Below are 22,798 nucleotides of genomic sequence, written 5' to 3' on the forward strand. Positions count from 1 at the left end.
ACACTGATTCTCAATCCTGTTCCTGGGCCCCCCCCTGCTCTGCATGTTTTCCATCTTTCCCTGGTCTACCTACCTGACTGAACTCATCAGTGGCACTTTTGATTAGCTGAGCACACCTGATTCAATCAAGAGCAAGAGCACTAATTTCAATCAGGTGGTTTGGAGAAAGGATAGATAGAAGATATGCAGGACAGGGGTGTTCCAGGAGTAGGACTGAGAAACAAGCACAACTCTTCAGCCAGGTAGAGGAGCTAATTAGTGAAATTGTTTTTGTTTAGTGAATGGGTAGAACAAATACATGGTTGGACATTCTGAAGCCAGGGTTTTCCACCTCTGACGATATACTGGTGGTTGTGGAGGAGGTGAGGGAAGATGGATGGGAGAGTGGATGAATGAAAGTTAATGGGGACTAAAACATGAACATTCTGGACACTGTTCAAACTACAGATCCCCCTCCCCACCTGCACCTGGATCAAACATTTTCTCACAAACCGCCCACAATCTGTCAGACTTGGCCCCCACCTCTCCTCCACGCTCACACTCAGCACTGGTTCTCCTCAGGGCTGCGTGCTGAGCCCCCTACTGTACGCCCTGTACACTCACGACTGCGCTCCGTCCCACCCAACCAACGCCATAGTTAAGTTTGCGTACGACACCACCCTGGTTGGGCTCATCTCCGATGGGGATGAGACGGCATACAGGGCCGAGATAGAGAAACTGTCCATGTGGTGCTCAGAAAATAACCTGTCACTGAACGTCCTTAAAACAAAAGAACTTATCATGGACTTCAGGAAACACAGACAAGCCCACGCCCCTCTCCTCATAAATGGAGAACGGGTGGAAACTGTCACCACCTTCAGGTTTCTGGGCACCCACATCTCTGCAGATCTCTCCTGGACACCCAACACCAAGGCCTTAGTGAAGAAGGCTCAGCAGCGGCTGCACTTCCTGCGTGTCCTCAGGAAGAACAACCTGGACAAGAAGCTGCTGCTGGCCTTCTATCACTCCTCTGTGGAGAGCATATTAACATACTCTCTGGGGGTATGGTACGCAGGCTCCACAGCTGAGGACAGGAAGGCCGTGCGGAGGGTTATTAACACCGCCCAAAAAATTATCGGCTGCCCTCTGCCCACCCTGGACGACATATCCAGATCCCGCTGCCTCAGTAAAATTAAGGCCATCACAGGAGACTCCTCACATCCCGCCTATCACCTGTTTGACCTGTTGCCCTCCGGACGGCGCTTCAGGTCAATCAAGTCCCACACCACCAGACTAACAAATAGCCTCTTCCCCTGGGCCATACGGACTGCAAACAAACACTGACCCCCCCCCCCCCCAACCTTCTACCTCAGTACAACTGTGCAATTCCACTGTGCACTTTAAGTAGTTTTTTTTTTTTTTTTAAAAAAAAAGGCCATATCAGCGCACAAGTTTTTCTTTATATTTCTTTTCATTCACAATGTGTCTTCTTTTTTTACATTTGTAAATCTCTATTTTACTGTATTTATTGTATTTTATTGTATATTTTGTATATTTTTTCTCCTATGTCGTGTGCCTTATTTGTACTGTGTGTACATAAATGTTCATCAGTGCGCTGCTGTTGTAGACCACCCACAATTTCGTTGCACCCCCACCGTGCAATGACAATAAAGTCTATTCTATTCTATTCTAGTAAATGCGTGAAGAAGTGCACTCTATTCCGAATGTATTATACGCTGTCAAATACTAATTTAATTTCCATTTAAGGATCCAATGGCCCTGAATGGCAGGGGCGTCCGTTTATGTGTCTTTTAGCTTTTGAGCAGCTGACGCCTGCCAACATTGCGCCAGTATCGTCAATACAGTGAACCAAAACATTATCAGAAAAGGAGAAACGCAGTCGACACTTCAAGTTCAACACTTGTGCAATTCTTCATCCACTACAGCAGGGGGCAGGAGTAATTTTCATTTTACACCAGCGCCTAATGCTGTCAGTGGTGCATTTTGCTATTTACGGAGCATGCGCAGTCCCTTCTTCCTTTTTCAGTGCAGCGGAGTCAAAATCCCAGTCTTTGACTCCAGTCTCCGGGCATAGGAGATCGAAAAGACTGCAAAATGGTCAGTAAATCGAAATAATATGCACCAATACTAGTACATAAGAAGTCACTTGTATATCATATGCTGTCACCTGTGTTAAAACGTGTTTAAATAACTTAGATGATGATAGATTACGTCCGAATTACTCTGGCTAGGGTATGTTCCAACGTGGCCTAATGGCTGCTCGAACGTCTTGCTTGTATTTGTGTTCTGACATTTATACAGGCATTTGTTAGACTTTCCAAGAAACCCCAATACATATGATACCAATTGCGCTACTTTGGAAACATTCATGGCCTGATCACCATATGAGTTCCGACCTCCGGAATACAGGCAGTTGCTGAAGTCTGCCCTATTTGCTGTCCTGACGTTCAGCAACTTTCATTGATTGGTTACACACCCATTGTGTCCCATGTAGTATTTTAACTGCTGTACATGAACAACGTTGAATACAGAATATTATATACACAGCTGTGTTCAATCACGATATGATAGGTGAATGGTAAGGATTGTTGTGAAACGCGCCTCCGACATTTCCACAGGGCTTCGTTAAAGTGGTCAAGAATAAGTCCTACTTCAAGAGATACCAGGTGAAGTTCAGAAGGAGGAGAGGTGAGAAGCGTTTTTATCCTTCACATGCTGTCAGTCAGATTTATCCAATAATTTTCTATTGAGCTAACTGCATGACGGGTGATGTTTGATGTAGGTCTCCACCATCCTCACTAGCCTACTTCATCCGATCAACCATGGGGTTGATGTATATGTATGTATATTTTTTGGTTTACAGAGGGAAAGACAGACTATTTTGCCCGCAAGCGCCTGGTCATCCAAGACAAGAACAAGTACAACACCCCCAAGTACAGGATGATTGTCAGGTTCTCCAACAGGGACATCATCTGCCAGGTCTGCTAGACTTTTACCTCTGTGTCTCACACATTCTTTTAGCCTTTGATTTTCTTTGATGTGTGGTCATCTGAGAGGGTTCACCATGTTGCTTTCTGTTTACACAAATCCTAAAATAATCATAGGTTGTGTGCTGTTTCTGCTCAGTAAGGTAGCAGCGTGCCAAAATGTTTTACAGTCAGTAACTCAAAGGTTTGAGGTTGGGCACTGCTCTTGCCCTTGGATGAAGTTGTTTTTCAGCAGTTTGAATGTATAGCATTTGCATCTGATAAGTAGATGAAGTGGAGTGAAATGCTTCCTAAGAGTGGCATTGCAGAATTGGATCTGTGTATTAAATATGCCCATATTTATACTTGCTGCCAAGTCATTTGCTATAGATGGGTACTGGCCTTCCTGACACTACTGTATGTGGAGTTACAGGAACACCTGTGCAACATCGATTTGGGGGGCCCTTTTGATGGACCCTTTGCATATGCTGTCAACCTGTGCTAGAGTTGCACTCAGGGACACAAGTGTATTGCTTTAGAATGTGGACCTGGAAACCGATTTTGACCCTTCTCAAACTAAATGTTGATCTAAAATTGGGGATGGCATATAGCTGTGTGTGTGTATTAGGAGCTGGACCAGACTGCCTGTGCTGGTGTGACGTTTTGCCTGGAGAAATGCATGTGGTGCTCCTCCCTGACCATGCAGCGGTTTGTTTCAGATCGCCTACGCCAAGATCGAGGGGGACATGATCGTCTGCGCTGCCTACTCCCATGAACTGCCCAAGTACGGGATCTCCGTGGGGCTGACGAACTATGCCGCAGCCTACTGCACTGGGCTGCTGCTGGCCCGCAGGGTAATGCCTCTCTCTCCTAGCCCCTTTGAAGCCGGTGTGCCACCTTCAAACTCACCTTTCAACTAAAGGCTTTTCCACAGTGCCATAGTGTTTGCCAACCAGACGTCATGTCCATTTCATAGCTGATGGCAGGGGCACCTGTGCAATTGATCTCTCTGATTGTACCTCTGATTAGTTAAAGTAGTTAAAGTAAACATCCAGCCACCCAGATTAGTTATATTGATGGGCAGTTTTGGTAGTTTTTGATTGCATTTAAGTCAGCCAGGTCATAGTGTTTGTCCTGAATTTGGCAGCATTATGATATCTGCATTCGTGGGATATGAGCAGCCATTGGTGTTGTACATGGTAAGCTGTACATTACTGCCCCACTTTGTAATCTCCAGCATGTTACTGGTGTGTATGGTGATCTTGGCTTGGCCTCATAAATCAATTGTGAAAATCAGTATCTCAAACTTAGTTGCATCCGTTCAGCAATTAATCCTGACAGTGTTTCTGTATTGCATTTGTAGTACATTATCCCTAATTTGATGCTTTGAACTTTGCTTAAAGAAGTGTGGAATTTGAAATCAGGAAAAATGAAATTGGGAACCTGAGAAACTTTATGTGCTCAAAGAGGGAATGCAGGGAAAGGAATTTTTCATCACAGGTATTATTTTGCACACTATAGACCTTTATTCTTAACAGTTTGTCATTTTTTCCTTTGTCAGCTCCCATTGGTTATTTGTACTCTTTATAAGAAATTGTTTACACGTTGCAGGAAATGGTCTAAATTTCCTAGGACTGCAGTAGAAAACCTCAGCCATGTGAGATGCCATAGACCATCCTTTGCTCACCAAGGCAGTACACATCAGGCTGCTTATGGCCTGCCAAGTTTGAGTTAGGACCTCTTCCATTTTCTGTACATTGGGCCTTTAGGAAAGGCGTAATGGCATCTCTGCATTTCTAAAATGCAATAGCAACACACTTACATTAGTTGCATCATATGGCAGAGGTGTCAGTTAAGATTTTGTGCCAGTTTTGGAGAAGTTTTCGAAGTCTTAAACTGTCTCTCTCCCTGTAGCTGTTGAACAAGTTTGGCCTTGACAAAGTCTACGAGGGCCAGGTGGAGGTGACTGGAGATGAGTTCAACGTGGAGAGCATCGATGACCAGCCTGGGGCTTTCACCTGCTACCTGGATGCTGGGCTTGCCAGAACCACAACTGGCAACAAAGTGTTCGGTGCTCTCAAGGGCGCTGTGGATGGAGGACTGTCCATCCCTCACAGGCAAGTTTTCTATAGCAGATATGTCCTTTAGGATGGGATGTAAAGGCAGGAAGAGTGGCTGCTCAGATTTAAGTCTAATTTTGAAGAGCTGAGGCCAAGTGGTGGCAGATTGCCCAATGTTAAAATTTAAATGGCCCTTTGCGATTGAAGAAAGCTATCTCAAAATCCTACTTGGCATTTACTCAAGTTAACAGTATGGTGCTTTTCAATCTATATTAGATGTTTGGGTTAACCAGGGATGCATGATGCTGGTCTTGAGGAGTGGAAGGCTGGTTAGCTTTTGTTACACCTGAGCTCTTGGTAAAACAGTTAAAGCAGTCAGGTTAAGTGGAAAGATGAGTTGCGTGTTTGGAGTGCTCATGATGGAAAGAACACACAGCTGCTTGATGTCTTTGGCACTGAGCTAATCGGAACTGGTCCTTCATTTGCATGGTTGGTGTAATCCTGTGTCAAGGAATTGAGTGGCTTGATTTAGTTAGTAGATTGAAGTGTGAATCAAACCAGTGTTCTGTGTTACAGTACATTTATTAGCTGCTCTTATCCGGAACGACTTGCATAGTGTAGTTTTTTTTTTTCTTTTTCTCTTCTTTTAACATCCATTCACACACCTGAATATTTTTTTAGGCAGTTGCAGGCTATGTACTTTGCCCAGGGGTACAGCAGCATTGCCCCAGCGGGGAATAGAACCAGCAACCTTTTGGTTATGAGCCCTGCTCCTTACCACGATGCTACAGTGCCACACTACCTACTAGAGGGGGTGGCAGTGCAGCATAGAGGTTAAGGAACTGGACTCGTAACCGAAAGGTTGCTGTTTCTATTCTCCTCTGGGGCTGTGCTGCTGTACCCCTGTGTAGCGAAGAGCGAGAGCAGTCACCCCACCCGGCCTCGAACCCAGGGCTACGGGGTACCAACCATGCAACTTTGGCCACGACACCAAAGAGCCAGGCTCATTGGTATGGCAGTCAGAACTCATACTCAACTGTAGTGACGGCACTCCGTCACACTGCCCTCCCCTTCGGGAAGTGCGCCCATGCGCTTCACGCACCAAGGCGTCCCTCGCGCATTCCCCTGCCATACTTCTCCCATCCCAGGGTGCCCCACTCACTGGTGCTTCACCCATCTCTGGGGTCCCTCACACCGTGCTTCACCCATCTCTGGGGTCCCTCACACACCAGGGTCAACCGAATCTGGGGGTCCCTCATACGGCTCACACACCGGGTACACCTCCGATGGCCTCATGGCAAGCCATCCCACTTCTCACACCATTTGTAGCAAACGGCGAGAGCAGTCACCCCACCCGGCCTCAAACCCGGGTCTATGGGGTACCAAGCACGCGACTTTGACTGTGAAGCCAAAGAGCCAGGCTCGTTGGTATGGCAGTCGGAGCACATACTCAACCGTAGTGATGGCAATCCGTCACACCCTGGGCAAGGTACATAACGCGCAATTGCCTCAGTAAATATCCAGCTGTATAAACGGATAACACAAAAAAAAGTAATTGATGTAAGTTGCTCTGGATAAGAACGTCTGCCAATGTAATGTTGATTCTGCAGTATTGTGCTGAGGTTGAAATTGTGCCACAGCTGTTAATGTAATGGCACCTCCTTGATTTTTGGAGAATTCCAACTCATTCACATTATTTATGTAATTAAAATTTAAATGTTAGTTGTTACTCAAATGCTTTTTTTTCATGTTTGTAACACTGACAAGGAGGTCTTGGCCTGTGTAATCATTGGTTTTGATAGTTCTGATTGCATTTTTAACTGGAGGTGTCAGTTCAGAATTGGTCATATCATTAGGGAATGAACTCCATACGGGGGTTAGGACAGTGGAATCACTGGCCATCTTCTGACGCAGACTGAAGACCCACCTCTTCAGACTGCATCTGGGTTCCACTTCTGTCCCCACCCCCTAACACCTGCTACTACTTGCATTTGATGTTATTTTTATGTGTAGTGTTATGAATTTGCTGTAGGGACAGTTGTATCATGGTATACTTGGCGTTTGTCAGAGTGCACAAGTTAACTTGTTGTAGGGCTTGACTAGTGTTATGCTCGCACTCACTGGTCTAGGAGTGTTGTGAGCTTGGTCTGACACTGTTGCTCGTTTAAATTGAATGGATACACTTCTGTTCTGTTGTGGTGGAAGTCGCTCTGGATAAGAGCGTCTGCTAAATGCATGTAATCTAATGTAGGGAACTTGTAGGCATTGAATATTTATGAATTGTTTTAGACTGTCTGATCTGGTGTCCATCACAAAAAATACATGGTATTTTTTTAATGACAAAACATGCTAAAACAAGGAAGATTTACCATTGCGTAGCCTCAGATGGGTGAACCTTAAAGCAGTAGACAGCAGTAAAGCAGTAGTGTGTGAACAGGAAACTCCGGCAGTCCTGCAAGTAACACGTGTCCCCTCTTGACCTCTGAACACTGCAGCACCAAGCGGTTCCCTGGCTATGACCCTGAAAGCAAAGAGTTCAACGCAGAGGTCCACCGCAAGCACATCATGGGCATCAACGTGTCCGAGTACATGAGCTACCTGATGGAGGAGGATGAGGAGGCCTACAAGAAGCAGTTCTCCCGCTTCATTAAGAACGGCGTCACCCCTGACTCAGTAAGGCCTGCTTCAGACCAGCCAGACAGAATTGCAGCCCCACCTCACCACTTCATGCTCTTCACACTACAGGGTCAAAATTTACGAAACATGCAGCTGCTTGATGATGTTTTTTAGACTGAGCAAATTGTAGTTGGTCCTTCATTTGCGTTGTTGATATAATCCTGTTTCAAGACGGGGCTGAGAGCAGCTTGATTTGGTTTGGGCTGAAGTGCAGAGAATCTGTCTTTTTCAAGGTGTTTCTTGAATATAATTAGGATGACTTATCTTTCTGAGCTCTCGCACTTAGGGCTGTATCACAACTAGTGATATAATGGTACTGTAACCCATTTCTATTTGCGTGCCAGCTCATTTGCCAGAACAATATTTGCGTGTGCATTTAAGTTTTTGCCATCCCGATTTAGGAAAATCTTTATTCAGTGGTTTCCTTATTGGAAATATCTAGCTGAAAGTAACTGAGGGCTTTGTGGTCAGAGCTGCTGCAAATGAGACAAGCACTTTTCCTTTTAACCATAAAACAGGTGGAGGAGATGTACAAAAAGGCTCATGCTACCATCCGTGAGAACCCAGTCCATGATAAGAAGCCCAAGAAAGAAGTCAAAAAGAAGAGGTGGGTTTATCATGTCTGGCTTTATTTGCCTTCATAATCTGTACAACAAGTCTAAGAACCACTAATGTTTGTGTCTGTTACTTTTGACAAATGTCAAGACTCCAGTACCAGCTTGAAATGACCTCATGTAGCACGAAATTAGATCTGAAGACAATAATTATAATTCAGTCTAGAGTGCGTTAATTTAGTATTTAGTATGCTGGCAAGAACATGAATAGCTTGAGTCAAAATTCTGCTTCTGTTGCCCAATGGTTGGTGTTCTGTGTATATGTATGTCAATGCATAGACTTTCTAGCTTTTAAAAGGGTTGGTACTACATGGAGTTCCTGATGTGATTTTTGTCAGCCCTACAAATGGATGCATAACCATTTGGACTGTACTGCTAAAACACCACTTGAGAGAGAACACCACCACTTGAGATTTGAAATGGAATGTCCATCATGATTATTTAAAGTAGCTGAAGAAGTCTGATGATAAAGCCTACTTAGTCTGCCCAGGGCTAGTTGACAAGCCAGTTTGATCAGATGAAGACACCTGGTTGGATTAAATGAGTCTGTCTGGAGCAAATGTACACTTGTAGATCTCCAAGATTGCGAGTATCCTAGGTCTGGGCAATGTAGTCCTGCCCAGACCTAGGATACTCCTAGGTCTCCTAGGATAGACCTAGGATACTATCTATCTAGTAGATAGTAGATACTAGATAGTAGATACTACTAGATAGATAGTACTAGATAGATAGATAGTATTTTACTACAGATGTTGATGTGTGTGTATCCTAACAAGTTCGCTGCTATGTCACAGGTGGAACCGCGCCAAGCTCTCTCTGGCTCAGAGAAAGGACCGTGTTGCCCAAAAGAAGGCCAGCTTCCTCAGGGCACAAGAACAGGAGGCTGGCGACAGCTAGATCTGCATTCTCTGTTCTTATGCATGGCACAAACACACTCTATTCGAATAAATCTGTTCGAAAAGGCTACGTGTATGTGTGTGTGGTTGCAGTTTTACTGCAAAAATGGTTCACCTGCTTGCAGCTTGCAGTAAGGGGTATGGAGGAATTTCTTTAAACATTCACTCCTATATCTTGGTATTGTCTTGAAATAACTAGAGCTTGAAATTAACATGGGCATGTCCGAATGTATTGGCTCGGTCATATGAATTTCCTTCAGTTCTATACTGATAACTTCCTTGCTTTAACTTGGATCAAGTCCATTGAAAACCAGGAAGAATTTATAACTGATATTCTCCAGGATTTTGTTGTATATTTGAGTACAAAATTGGAAAATGAGAATAGAAAGCAATGAAGGTATAGCTTGAGGCAAATGTCACCAATAAACAGCTTTTTCATGTTTCAGGTTTTAACAACCTTTTTTAAATTTGACTAAAAGTTTAAAAGAAATTAATTTGAAATATAACTGGAAGAACTGATTTGCTCTTGAAACATGAGTGGCAAAGATATGTGACTAATGTGCAACAGGACATGACGAACCCTGTGTTAAACAGCTAGTCACATGCATCGTAGTGCAAGATATTTTAGGAGGGAAAAGTGTTCATTTAAGGATGTAATTGATGCTACTTGCAGGAAAATTATTTGAATAACAATGCCGTCTGATTTTCCAAAACTGCAATTTCTAGGAAACAAGTTACACTCGTGATATCCAGTATTTAAAATAAAACTGCTTTTTGAGTTTCTACCCAGAGTAAACTCGTTGGGGGGAAAAGGTGCAAATCAAATTGCTAATGTTGCTGTGAATAGTGGTGGTACTGGCCAAGGTGACCGTGGATACAGTGGATGCAGTTGGGGTGTGCAGCTGCCATAGTGGTTGGAAAAAAGCATGATCTTACCTGCAGTGACCAAAAATGTGGGTCAAAAGATGGGAGGTTGTCCAAGGGTGTATTCAATACCTTCATAGCAAATGAAGTGAAAGGGTGAAACAACTGGTGCTTCTAAAAATCTGCCACTGAAAGTCACTATTGTATAAAAAGAGCATTTTGAATGCTAACTGAGTAGGTGTGATCAGTCTACAGCCCTTCAGAACTTTGGCTGCTGAAGAGTTTTAAGGAGGAAAAAAAACGTTACAAATATGATTATTTCTTTGAATAAAAATGTTCTTGTCCCCTAAGCATGTCAAAATCCGCAGTAATGTGGGAATTTGGAATGCTTGGGTTATCCCTCTCATCTCGCCAGAAGCAAGAAGCACAAAAAAAAACTGCAGTGTATAGGAAAATACCCCCTCCGCCATGTCAAATGTAAAATGGATTTCACATACAAAGAAACACAGGATGGACATCAGAAAACCTTTCATTAGTCAGTACAGTAAGTTGGGCATTAAAATTATGAAATAATTTTTACTGTGGCCTTTTGACAATTGACGGATTTGGTTGCTACTGTGTCTGTCCATAAGGATATAATTTTCTTGATCAAACTGGTTGAATTAGACAAGAGGTTTGTGAAATTTGTGACCCAGAAATGGAACAAGGGGATGTCAAGTATGAAGTTCATATATTACAACCTTATTGGATCAGAAATTCAAGTTCTACTAGATTGCTGACACCTGTGATAAAGACTTTTTTCTTAGCTTTAAAAATTGTTCTGAATGGACACACTTTTTAACCAGGCCTCAGAACCGCTTATACTTACAGAATACTGAAACTGAAAATTTAGTCAGGTGTGATAGAATTTTCAAGATACTGAAAAATAAAACAAAGAACAATCCATCCAATACTGACAATGCATAGTAGACAGCAAACATACTAGAGGGCTGCTATGTTATATCCATACAACAGATGTGCATCTAAAATATTTAATAGCAGTGTAGACTGGACACCTTACATTGAAATGAGGAAATCTGGAGCCCCACTAATAAAGAGTTGTTGGTCTTATGGGCGGTTGACAATATTGCATTCCCAGCTTGTACTGAGATTTGCTGAGGTTTGTTGAAAATTGTTGAAAGTGGTGATTTTCTACAACAATGAAAGAATTCATTTCATTTAATGTGCAAATTCATCATGCTATTTAAAACATGGCAACATTTTTATTCAGGGATGTCAATTCATTCTCTAACAGCAGCGGGGGCTTTTAGCACAATGTGGTTTATAGACAAATGCACTGACAAGTACAGTGAAGAAAATGGAGGTTAACAAATGAGGCAATAGCAGTACCCACAATTGTATAATTTACCAATGAACTTTCTGCAGAAGTGGTAAACATCCAACTGTGGCCTAGTGACTTTAAGAACATCTTTCTGTTAACAGTAAAACTGAAGGTATCCCCCACTCCAAATCAAGTCAGCTCACCAAAAGATCAATTTGTATGGCACAATAAAAGAAATTGGTACAAATAACAAGTGAAATCACTTAAAAAGTGAAATTCCTAGCAATGAAATGTACACAGTACACAAACTAATCAAGAGAAGAGATGCTGAAGCACACCTCCATCCCCAGTGCTCTTATTTTTCTTCTCCCACTGTTTCCTAAAAGGGAAGGGGTGAAGCTGGGTCGGGGTAAACAAACTGCCATTGCAGTCATCTTCATTAAGAGTCCTTTGTGTGTGAGATCTTTTTCCACAGCAGGGTTTTCAGGTTGTTCAGAATGAGGGAGTGTTCCATCTCCATCTGTTCGGTGGAGCCCTTGAGGGCAAGGCAGGAGTACAGCTGCTTCTCCAGCTCCTCGCGGATATCTGAAGGTGCCCCCCTCAGGAGGTAGTCCTTCAGTGCATGGCAGGCCTTGGCGAGGTTTGGCCGGATGGCCTCCGGTGTGCAGCGTCTCTTGGTGACATCACAGGACGTCAAACAGTCAGTGCCGTAGACGCAGTCTTTGTCAGTCTCACAGTGGCGGTCGCGCATAGTCTCCCTGAAGGTGGCCTCCGGCACAATCTTGCGCATGTCCACCATCTTCAGGTCGTGCTTGTCATTGTAGCCGAAGGAGCGGGCGCTCATGTCACACATGAGGAAGTTGCCAAAAGTGCTGTGGAAGATGTCCTCCACGAACTCCAGCAAGCCAATGGAGATCTTGGCCTTGCGAGGCCACGAGGGGGTGAACCACTGGTCCATGCTGCGGCGTACTCCAGAGGGGATCCAGAGCTCCATCAGCCACGGGACGGTGATCCCATACAGGGAGGTGTACTGCACCTTCTCTGTCACGTACAGGTCCCCACAGAAGCCAAGCAGCTTGGGCGTGTGCTCCTTGTCCTGCAGCACAACCATCAGGAGGAACTCATTGAGCTGCATCAGGGCCCAGGTAGACTTGGCCTCGGGCAGCGATATGTGTCCATCCTTGTTGCTGTCGGCCATTGACAGCACCAGAGTCACCAGGTCCAGCAGATTTGCCTGCTCGCCCACCTTTGCCTGAGGAAGAGCCGAAACACCTGCTTCAGTCTGAGAATCCGGACTTACTGACACAGTAGTTCTTACCCTATTGCTAATTCATCACTAAATAATTAAGCTGCAGGTCATTTCATGCAATTCTTCACAAGGAACATCTTATCATTTGTCAACAACAAACTGCCATGGACCATTAAACCCTTCAAATCAGAGGTGGGTATTGTTTTGACACCTGTCCCCATAAACAAGCTGACTCAAACGGAATCACTTGGCTGTCATGTTATAACAAGTGAATGACATCTCTCCTGCCTTCAGGTGACTGAGGACCATCTCTTTGAACTTCTCCATGGAGGTTCCCTTTGTGGGCTTATTGAAGAGCACAGCCTCTTTCCTGGGCTCCATTTCTGTTCCCAGGCCATAGTGCACCAGCTCCTCCACCTGGCACTTAACGACTCCCTCTAGATCCCCCCAGATGCTGGTATACACCTGTAACACATGGCAGACATCAGCTGGCGCGTGGCCACTGCAGAGAGGAGTAACTGAACATACAGAGAGGGTAGCCTATCGGCGTTAAGATGCATGGGGTCTGAGGATCTGACCTGGTTGTTGGGCTTGGCAGACAGGCATTTCCCCAGGTAAAGCGTGTCCTTATCACAGAGGCTACTGCAGGCTGAGCCATCGATTACCCCCTTCCTATATTTGTCACACTGACACAGAAACATGGCTGGTGAGAATTCCCAGCTCACCAGGATTTCACAAAAACCCTCAGTCACATATGTTAGCTTTGGTACAGTTCTCACTTATTAGAACATACAACATATCAGTTTCAGCTATGAACTTTTACAACCAGAATGGAGCCATTTCCATCTCATTTGTATGACTTGCTGTTGAGAGGGAAAAGCAACCCTTTTCTCAAAAGCATGCTTTTGAAATACAAATTAGTCCCAGATTAAATTTTAACTTAATGCTCTAACCAAAAGTAATGTAAAGTAAATTTAGGAGTGATACATTTTTAGTTTCTTTCCTAACATTTTCCATTCATTTCAGAAACCGCTGAACTCACAGTGCTGTGTAAATCAACAGAACATGACAGCCTCAAATTATTTACATAATGTTAAGAACAGCTTCGACCTTGGATTGGTTCTGAGCAAAACTATCTACATAAGACTAATGTGAAAGATGGAATGGAACAGGGGCAGTGTGGCTGCCTTATCACTTCTGTGCAGTAGGTGGTGCAGTTGTGCCACCTATGGCTCGAACAGATTCAATTCTGATCTTAACTCCGTTTGAGGTAATCCTCATCCACATGCAACTTTAAATTCATGTCTTCTGAGTCACATAGAAAGCTTTCAAAATCAGGCTGCTGATAGGCACTAGCCCTCTTCTCCTAGACAATCTAATCCTTGATCTACTACAGCTGATTATGGAAGTGTCACCTCCAGAGACACAGAGAAAAGAAAATACAAGGGAGAGATAAACACATTTAGAGGCAGCAATCTCCACATTATACATTCATTGCAGTACAAGGTAATTATTTCCTAGCCAAAGCAAGAGGTGTAATTCGGTAAAGCACTTCACTCACTGTGATAGAACAAGGCACACTGTATATATCAACTGTATATATCTATCTGTACATTTGTCCATAACTAATGACCTCATAATGTACATATCACATTGTATATATAAATCTGTACAAAAAATGTCCATAGCAGGGATCTTATACTGTACATACATATAACTGTAATATATCCTCTGCACTTGCTGCTTACTGCACTTCTGGTTAGATGCTAACTGCATTTCGTTGCCTTGTACTTGTTACATGTGTAATGACAATAAAGTTGAATCTAATATAATCTAATCTAATCTAATATAATTGAAGCAGATCACACTGAGTGTGCTTATGTGATGGGCCCTATCAACACAATCTGTTCCTGTCACTGTTAATACTGATGATATTTCCCTTTCATTCAAAAGTGAAACTTCAACCTTCATTTCCTTCCTTTGTTGATGCCTCAAACTGAAACCACTTCCTGAATTGAAGCACATTGTAAAAATGCATTTCACATTAAGTTATAGGTGCAGGAGCTGTGTGGGGCCACTGATTCTTCTGTGTTCTCTGAATGGGCTGAATGCAGGTGTAGAAAATGGGATAAGGCATCCAGATACATGATATTCAACAGACAGCATTATCTGGGACTTACAGTTGGCTTTATTACAGGCAATACACTATATTGATAGGAGTTACATATAATAACAGGACAGTCACAAAACGGAGTATGATTGATAAGGACATTGAGATCATTCAATCCTCTCTATCAGGCTTCCATGGACATATTCTTCTTTAATGCCGAAGGAAACAAGGAGCTTCCAGATTTGGTACAGTGAGATAGGCCCATCTTCATTCCTGGTAGGTGGCCTACGGTGCGAGAGATTATTGGTTATGCAGCGGTTCTGGGTGGAGAGCCCCCTACTCACAATAGTGTCCTTGCACTTCTGTCCTTGGCACAGTTCCGTGTAAGATGAGTACCGCACGTACACCACCCAGCTGCCGACAAACACTGCCAGCCAGGAAAAGAAGAGGTACTTCATGCGCAGGTAGGAGAAACGCACCTGTATGGCAGAAGAAGAAAGGACACTTGCTCAACTGTGGGGATAATTACCCATAACTTAAACCATGCATGCAAACAATCCATTTCAAATGCGTACCATCCCAGCTTCTAGATGAACCCATTCTAGGGCTTTATGAACAAAATTAGAATATAGACAGAACTGCTTGTGTGTGAGTGTGTTGGCTGCTTTAGACTGAGCCTTTTAATCCAGAAATTGACACAGCCTGTTTTGACAATATCTTGGAACATGTGATCACTTGTGATATTTCCAGTTCATTAGGCAGGTCACAATTGTTTCATATACTCTCATGTACTTCATGAAAGCATATTTAAAAGATAGGACTGGATAAAATAAAACCTCTTCACCCCAAAAGCTCCAAACCGGAGGAGAACCACTCAACATATTAACATTTGGACTGAACGCACTATGTGCTGTTGTTGGCACACCTCAATGGTCACTATGTAACCACATCAGCACAGTAGAGTTCCATGGCAATGTGCAGTACATTACTGCATGCCTTTTTTTGGCTGTCTGCAGTTCAGTGACTCATTCTAAGGAGTCGTCAACATCCCAGAGGTGTCAGTTACTTACTCTGGCCATACATTATTCGTGCAGTGGAAGAGAGACTCCCAACAGAAGGAGGGAAGAGCATAGCGGGATAGCAGACCAGAGAGACAAATGAAGAGACAGAGAGAGAGCAGCATACCAGCCACCAAGCCAAAGCAGCATGGTTTCAGGATGTTTCTTTTGATTTAGGGGATAAGGACACAGGTCCTAAACAGTTAAAGCTGTCTCAGTATCCACAGGATCAGTTTGGCACGCAAAAAAAGCGCCTTCCAACAAAACTGGTTCCAGAGTTTTAAATGGCTGGAATATTCTTCTAGGAAAAATGCTGCTTTCTGCTTCACTTGCCAGGTATTTGGTAAAAATCTCAAAAAGGAGGTGTTTGTGAATGGTGAAGTCAAAAATTGGAGAAAGGCACTGAGCATGTTTCAAAAACATGAAACCACCCAATCACACAAGGACAGTGTAGTTTGCTGGAACAGCTACAAAGCAAGTCAGGCATGCAGTCCAACGTCAGACCACTTCTTGTCTGAGCCACATTTGTCAGAACTGGCACTGCATTACCATATTGACCTTTTGTCAGAGGAAGCGATGGTTGCCAAAAACTATCTGAGGCGCAAGAGAGAGGCTGGTGCTGTTCAAGACATGCTCATCATGTACAACCTACTGGATTCTGATATGTGCCCTTCACTGAAAGCTATTATTCAGGTTGCCTTGACTATACCAGTTAGCAGCTGTAGCTGTGAAAGGTCTTTTAGTGCTTTGCGTCGGCTCCATACCATACCTCCATACCTGGCTCAAGAGGACCATGGAGCAAAGCAGACTCTAGCACCTGGCTGTGATGTCAATTGAGAAGGACGTGCTTGAGAGAGTCAATCACCAAAAAGTGGTTGAAAGATTTGCCACCCTCAAGGTGAGGCGACACAACTTAATTCTCCCAAAGCAGAAGGAATGATCTGCAGAGATGTTTTAAGCCAAAAGGGGAGAGAAGGGTTAAGTGACATTGTAGCTGCACACTGTTCAGCTACAACTTAAAGAGTTAAATCTAAGGCATGCTAATTAACATGTTACATGAAATGTCAGGCATAACTGGAAATAACTCCAATGGTGAAATGGGTCATGTATGAAATGGTTCATCGATCTTTGAGTGTCCTCTGGAAAGTACAGAGACATAAATGGCATTACATTACATGAAATTACGTTCATTTAGCAGACGCTCTTATCTAGCACTTCCAGCACAAAAGGACAGAAGTGTATCCATTCAAGTTGAATGAGCAACAATGTCAGAACAGGCTAACAACACTCCCAGACCAGTATGTGTGAGCATAACACTATTCAAGCCCTATCACAAGTGAAGTTGTGCTAACCTGACTAGACAGCCTAGAAACTAAGGGAAGTCAAGTGCACACAATACCATACATCACAGTCACTAGATCACAGAATCCAAAACACACTGCAATACCACATTTAAAATAAACACGAAGTAAAATAAGTAATACAGGTAGCAGGTTGGTCAAACAGGAGAATAAACACTTCTCCTGCAGGAGCCTCACCAGTCATGTAGCAGGCCTGACTTGGTCGGTCAGCCTTCCAAGGAGAGGCAGCAGGGCCTGTGTGTAACTTCAGGTCCTACTGCAGCATTCTGTAGGGTTAAGGAACTCCAATATACAGCCATGCTTGTTTGTGGATCAGCCCTAATACCTAAGTGACTGTCTCTTAATGAAATCAAAGGCTTTTCAGACCCTGCTTCTCCTGTAACTTACTCAGTCCTCCTTACCTGACTCTGCTCATCTCATTAAGACAAAAGGCCTGCGGATAATCAAATCAATATTACAAACCCACACAGGATACAGACTGTAGCTCCAGGACTAAAAAAAACTGGAGCAGAAAAACAGGACATCATTATTTTATTTACCCATGCCAGAAGAGTAGATAGCTACAATATATTGTTAAAAATACATGGATTAGCACATTCTCTCTTCTTTGGTGAGAATCACGTCATTTGGCCACATCATTTGACATGATACCATCACAGAATTGTTTTGAAAATTCCACCATCTAAAATCACCGGAGGACAGGATCTCACAGAAAAAGTGTCTCCTCTGACAGTGAGTTTGAAACTCCAAATGCAGGGAGCATGCTGCCAGTCAAACTGCCAGTGTGGCACGACTGGGTATGAACAGTGAAATCACTGCAGTAAATTACTTATGAAATATACAGTAAACTACCAAAATTGAGGTAAATACACAATGCAGCATGGATGAGGCATGACACCAGTCCACAGCACGAAGGCAGACATGCGTGTGTGATTTTAGACCATCCTAATCCGTTACTTTAAAAGTATTCTCTCAACATGAATTATCGATATGTTGGAATTACTGAGACAAATAAAACTTCCACTGAATTCCACTGAATCCTAATTCATGTTTGAAGATGAATCCATTTATCACACTTGTGAGGCAAAGTAAAAAAAAAAAAAAACAATCGCAATGGCATTATAGTACCTACTGCAAATGGTCTTTCTAATCCTGTTGAACAACACTGCAGCAATTATATGGGACCTTTCAAAATTCAGAGTGATTAGAAACTACTCCATGGAGTCACTGTGACATCTCAAATGCCTGCTAGTACACTCTGTGCTCTAATGGACAACAGCTCTCTCTGTGTATCTAAAATGAGGTGAAATCTATACACAAAACTGTTAGATATTGCAACTGTCAAGCAAATAAATTCAGGAGGATTGTGTTAAATCCCTTGGTGCTCTTATCAGAAATTCAAGACCAGGTCTTCACAATGTTATTCTTTACTGGGTAGAAGGAAAATGTGACCAAGATCTCATGGATGCCAATGACTGCTTTCAGGAGTAAAGAGGAAAGCAGAAAATCGGTGACTTGTCCATTGCTGACAGTCACGGGGCTCCGGAAAGCTCAAAGCAACTGCGGTTGTAAATGTTGTGCTACCATGGTTCAGTCACGTAAGTTTTCATCTCTTATAATTTGTCTCTTGTGTGTGCTGTGCATGTGTCAGGGCACATGATATAAGGGCCTGACACAGGTTCAGACATGAAACCCATGGGAAAAGAGACACAAAAAAACACCTGAGGGGAAGAGAGTACAGGCAGTACAAACAGGCTGCTTGTCGGGTTGAGAGCTGACAGAGAGAGACAGAAAAGGAGATATAAAGCCGCAGAGTGGGTCCTCCCCTCTTACCAAGAGTTGGAGTACTGCTCCTCTGTTTGCAGGGTGCCACACTTGCGTACCCTTTATCTCCTGCTCCCTGTTATTTAACGTTTGCACTTGTATAAATCCCCAAAGTTTCCACAGTCACACAGATCAACACCACTGCATAAACAGGTACTTGAATTGGAAATAAGAGTAACACATACAGATGAATATACATCAACACTAATTAGTAATTATGCTATTGTCTCAACTCCAATTCCCAATAGGCACAATGGTTCTGAACTGTAGACTATGAGGAGAAGATTGACTGACTGAATTTAGAGGATGGATGTGTTTCTCTGAAGCCTGGTTACCCAGTGTCCCCAAGCTGCCTCAGGCACTATTGTGCTGGATCTGCTGGAAGATGGGAAGGGCCTGTCTGACCACATCCCCACGGGATTTCTAAAAATGTCCTTCAAAAGACTTTTAATATGGGACATCATGTCCACATCACACCGAAACAGAGGCAGAATGCTTTTAAAGATTTTGTTGCTCCACAGAGAGGCTCAGATGACCATTCCCCCTACAATGTAATCAATGTGAGTGAGTATAAATCATCTGAATGAATACTGTATACTCTATGTACATTACATACTGTATGGCCAATGTGTTCAGGTCACGGTACATGTGTTAAAGACATATGCATAATGTTTTTTTCCCCATAACTCTAGTGTTTGTTTTCATTCATGTCTTTATGTCTGGTTGCTTGCATGTTGAGCCTTTATTTATATTTGCGCTGATGCAAGTGGAAAATCAATTTCTCATGTTTACTCATGAATTATTCATCTTATTTCAGAGTATCTCCACGGTGTGGTGGAGTTCAATCCATTTTCACTATCCCATAGTGACTGTACTGCTAGCCTTTATTGTGAGACATGACTTCCATTTGCAGCTTTTCATTGTCAAGCTGTGTTCACCGAGACTGCAGTTGGTCAGAATCTGTCCCTGCTTCCAGGCAGTAAATAGATATTCGGTGTGTATGTGGTAATTTTTCACAGACTTAAAATGTTCACATATGGTTAGCATTTGGGTTTCACTGGGCCAGTAATCCAGACAGGTTTTTGTTTATTCTGTGATTTCTTTTTCTCTAATCTTAGGTTCGTTAAAAGTGCTGAGACCTGTGTGTTTTGTCACAGTTTCAGAATTAGGTGATTGTGGGCTTCATTTCTCATATCTCAGATCTTCAGTGTCCAGTACCTTAAAGGTCATTGTGTTCTTTTGGAGATATTTGTTATTGGTGGATACCAGCCCAATTCTGCTATGCAAGCACCATTTAGTATTGTTCTTTATGCTTAAATGGACTTTGGCATTCAGATTTAATAGCTCTCATTTTGTGTATTTCTGCTGGCTGAGTACACCCCATACCCACTTTGATGACACAAAAGCCTGGATAACACCGACCAGGGCTTATCATTTTCTTTCTTATGGTGTAGAGAGCTCTGTAAGCTCTTTAAGTAAGGCATCATCTCATTTCCTATCATGTTGAACATAGGTGTTATTCGGAGGAGAGTTCTGTAGTGGTTTGCTTCACATTATGGCATTTTTAGAGCCATTTTCATGCTTTTTAAAGCTTATTGCTAGAGCCCAGACCTGCTCCTACAGAACCAGTTTCCTTTGTGCTGTCGACAGCAACAGAACCAGACCACCTGCATGGACTGGGAACATCTGTGTTATAATGTGTTGAATGAGGACAAGGGCTCCTTATTGTTCCAACCAGCACTCTTACCTGAAGAAACTGGTACTGTGCTGTTGCAGCCATGCACGTCCACCTGACTGGCAGCATGCCTGTTTGCAATGTGAGCTCACAATGTGTCTATATCGGCCTTGATGAAGACATATACCATGTATGCTATACTATACGTCTCATTATTTGCTTGCGTTGATATCTGTCCACTTACTTGGTTTACACTTTGTGTATTATGGTATGTATTATGCTTTTATACAGCACTGTATTTAACAGAGAATAACCATGGGTATTTTACACGGCCTTGAACTGAAACAAGGGATTATTTCAAACCATATAAACATGAATTACCCACATTTGCTATGTAATTCTCTTGACTGGGTGTTCTTCAAATTCTTCATGAATTTGTTTTAACAGTGCTAAAGACAGCCAGACTGGGTGACTGGTTCTGTCTTACTGGTGACATGTTCAAGATCTAGTTATATATTCCATTTAGATATATACAATTCTAATATCATTTCCTACTGAATGGGGTTTGGTTTAATCACATTAAAATATGTGGATACAAAGCTTGTTAGAAGCAGAAGAAAATGTTGTAAGATCTCAAGTCCACCACAACTGGAAGGTGCTGTTATTCAAAAAAATGGTGACTGACACCCTTGAATTGAGCTGCATCGCTGATCTGAATTAAATTTCTGATTTGCACTACATGTAATCAAAGAACCAGTGCTGTTTGGAGACAATATGTATCACTGATTTGTACAGCTTACTTACTGTTACCTGGCATTTATCTGTCTGGACTGCAAAATTCAGCAACATACTGGTTTCATTATTGTCTGAGAGAGGATTTCTTCTCTGGCAGTAAATGCGTTGACAGAGGGGCCCATGCCATCAATGACATAGTCAACTACATTTGTCTCAAGAGCAAAGCAGTAAGTGCACTCACCCTGCAGGGGAACTACAGTCAAAAGCTACAGTTTGAAATGGTTTACGATATATATGGACATGCATAAACTGAACTAGTGTGAGCTGCAGCTTGAGCGGTGGCTAGTAGCCCAAACAACATTATTGAATCAGTAGCACTGCTCTTCACACTGCTAGAAGCCAATAGTTACTTCTGCTAAAAACCAAAACAACTCATTCTTCCCCTAAAGTATCTCCAAGGTCTTTGATTGCCAGAAAACATTTCCTGCCACAAGACACTGAGAATGTGATAATAACACATTCTTAGTGTCTTGTGGCATAAAATAAAAATGAACGGAAAATGGCAACATATGATACCACTTTTATCACATGCACACTTTATAAAACATGCTGTTGCTCAGGTAGTATTGCAACTTTAGATTCTGTTTTCATTTATTAGAGCAAACAGTGATTGCATTCTTGCATTTCTTCTATTGAGTCATCATTTTGTAGCAGTTTATCCAGGGCATGAATACATTTGGAGGCAAACATTAATGATCAATCTTATCAAATTAAGAATTATAACAGGACTGGAGTTAAATGTATTCCCTTTCTGTCTTTCAACTGACTGAACTGTGTTGTTAAAAGCCCTGGCTGTAATAGATCACACAAACTTGATTACAAGGAGAATACCTTAGACTCATTAAGCCATAAGAAAAAAATTTAAGTCTCAAGCATCTGCGTCAGTAAAGACCTTAAAAAACAGCTATGTTCTATATTAATCCATGAGAATGGTGCTGGCACCAAATGGGTTGTGGAGCTGGGCTGATACTATGAGTTCTCATCTGGCTCAACAGAGAAGACAATGGAAAACCATGCAGAACTTGACATTTGTGAACCAGCTTGGTTCCAGCTCTACAGAGGGGGATCAGATGCTGTGATGAATGGGCCCATTGACAGATAAACACTAGCTCTCAGTCGTGCTTCAAGACTCTGTTTGTGCCATGGTAACCCCAGGCACTCTCTGTTAGATCATTTTTCTGGGTTTGACTGTCTCCTGCTATCAGTCAGAGGTGAAACACTGTCCATGATGGCATCCTCTCATGCCCCTCTCTGTCTGTCTGTCTCTGCCTATCAGCCTAAATGTCAACAAAGTGGTGTCCTACTTCTGTGCCGGTGTCCATCTCCCTT

At 42.8% G+C, this 22,798-nt stretch overlaps 2 protein-coding genes across 2 annotated transcripts in view; one reads left to right on the forward strand and one right to left on the reverse strand.

Annotated features, from left to right (window-relative positions):
• Positions 1-2,019: 2,019 nt before the first annotated feature.
• Positions 2,020-9,280, forward strand: LOC118773341 (60S ribosomal protein L5-like). Its single transcript, XM_036522230.1, has 8 exons — positions 2,020-2,097; positions 2,619-2,688; positions 2,864-2,979; positions 3,686-3,820; positions 4,881-5,083; positions 7,522-7,699; positions 8,221-8,309; positions 9,111-9,280. The coding sequence occupies exons 1-8, from the start codon at positions 2,095-2,097 to the stop codon at positions 9,211-9,213; spliced, it is 897 nt and encodes a 298-aa protein (XP_036378123.1). The 5' UTR covers positions 2,020-2,094; the 3' UTR covers positions 9,214-9,280.
• Positions 9,281-11,356: 2,076 nt separating this feature from the next.
• LOC118773139 (divergent protein kinase domain 1A-like) overlaps positions 11,357-22,798 on the reverse strand; it is a 28,756-nt gene continuing 17,314 nt past the window's right edge. Inside the window, exons 3-6 of the mRNA XM_036521924.1 lie at positions 15,101-15,235; positions 13,225-13,332; positions 12,935-13,111; positions 11,357-12,649 (exon numbers count right to left, since the gene is read on the reverse strand). Of these exons, the coding sequence (XP_036377817.1) occupies positions 11,837-12,649; positions 12,935-13,111; positions 13,225-13,332; positions 15,101-15,235 (1,233 nt within the window). The 3' untranslated portion in view covers positions 11,357-11,836. The remainder of the gene's footprint in view (positions 12,650-12,934; positions 13,112-13,224; positions 13,333-15,100; positions 15,236-22,798) is intronic.

This window comes from Megalops cyprinoides, chromosome 2 (assembly GCF_013368585.1).
Source record: "Megalops cyprinoides isolate fMegCyp1 chromosome 2, fMegCyp1.pri, whole genome shotgun sequence".
In the NCBI taxonomy this organism is placed as follows: Eukaryota; Metazoa; Chordata; class Actinopteri; order Elopiformes; family Megalopidae; genus Megalops; species Megalops cyprinoides.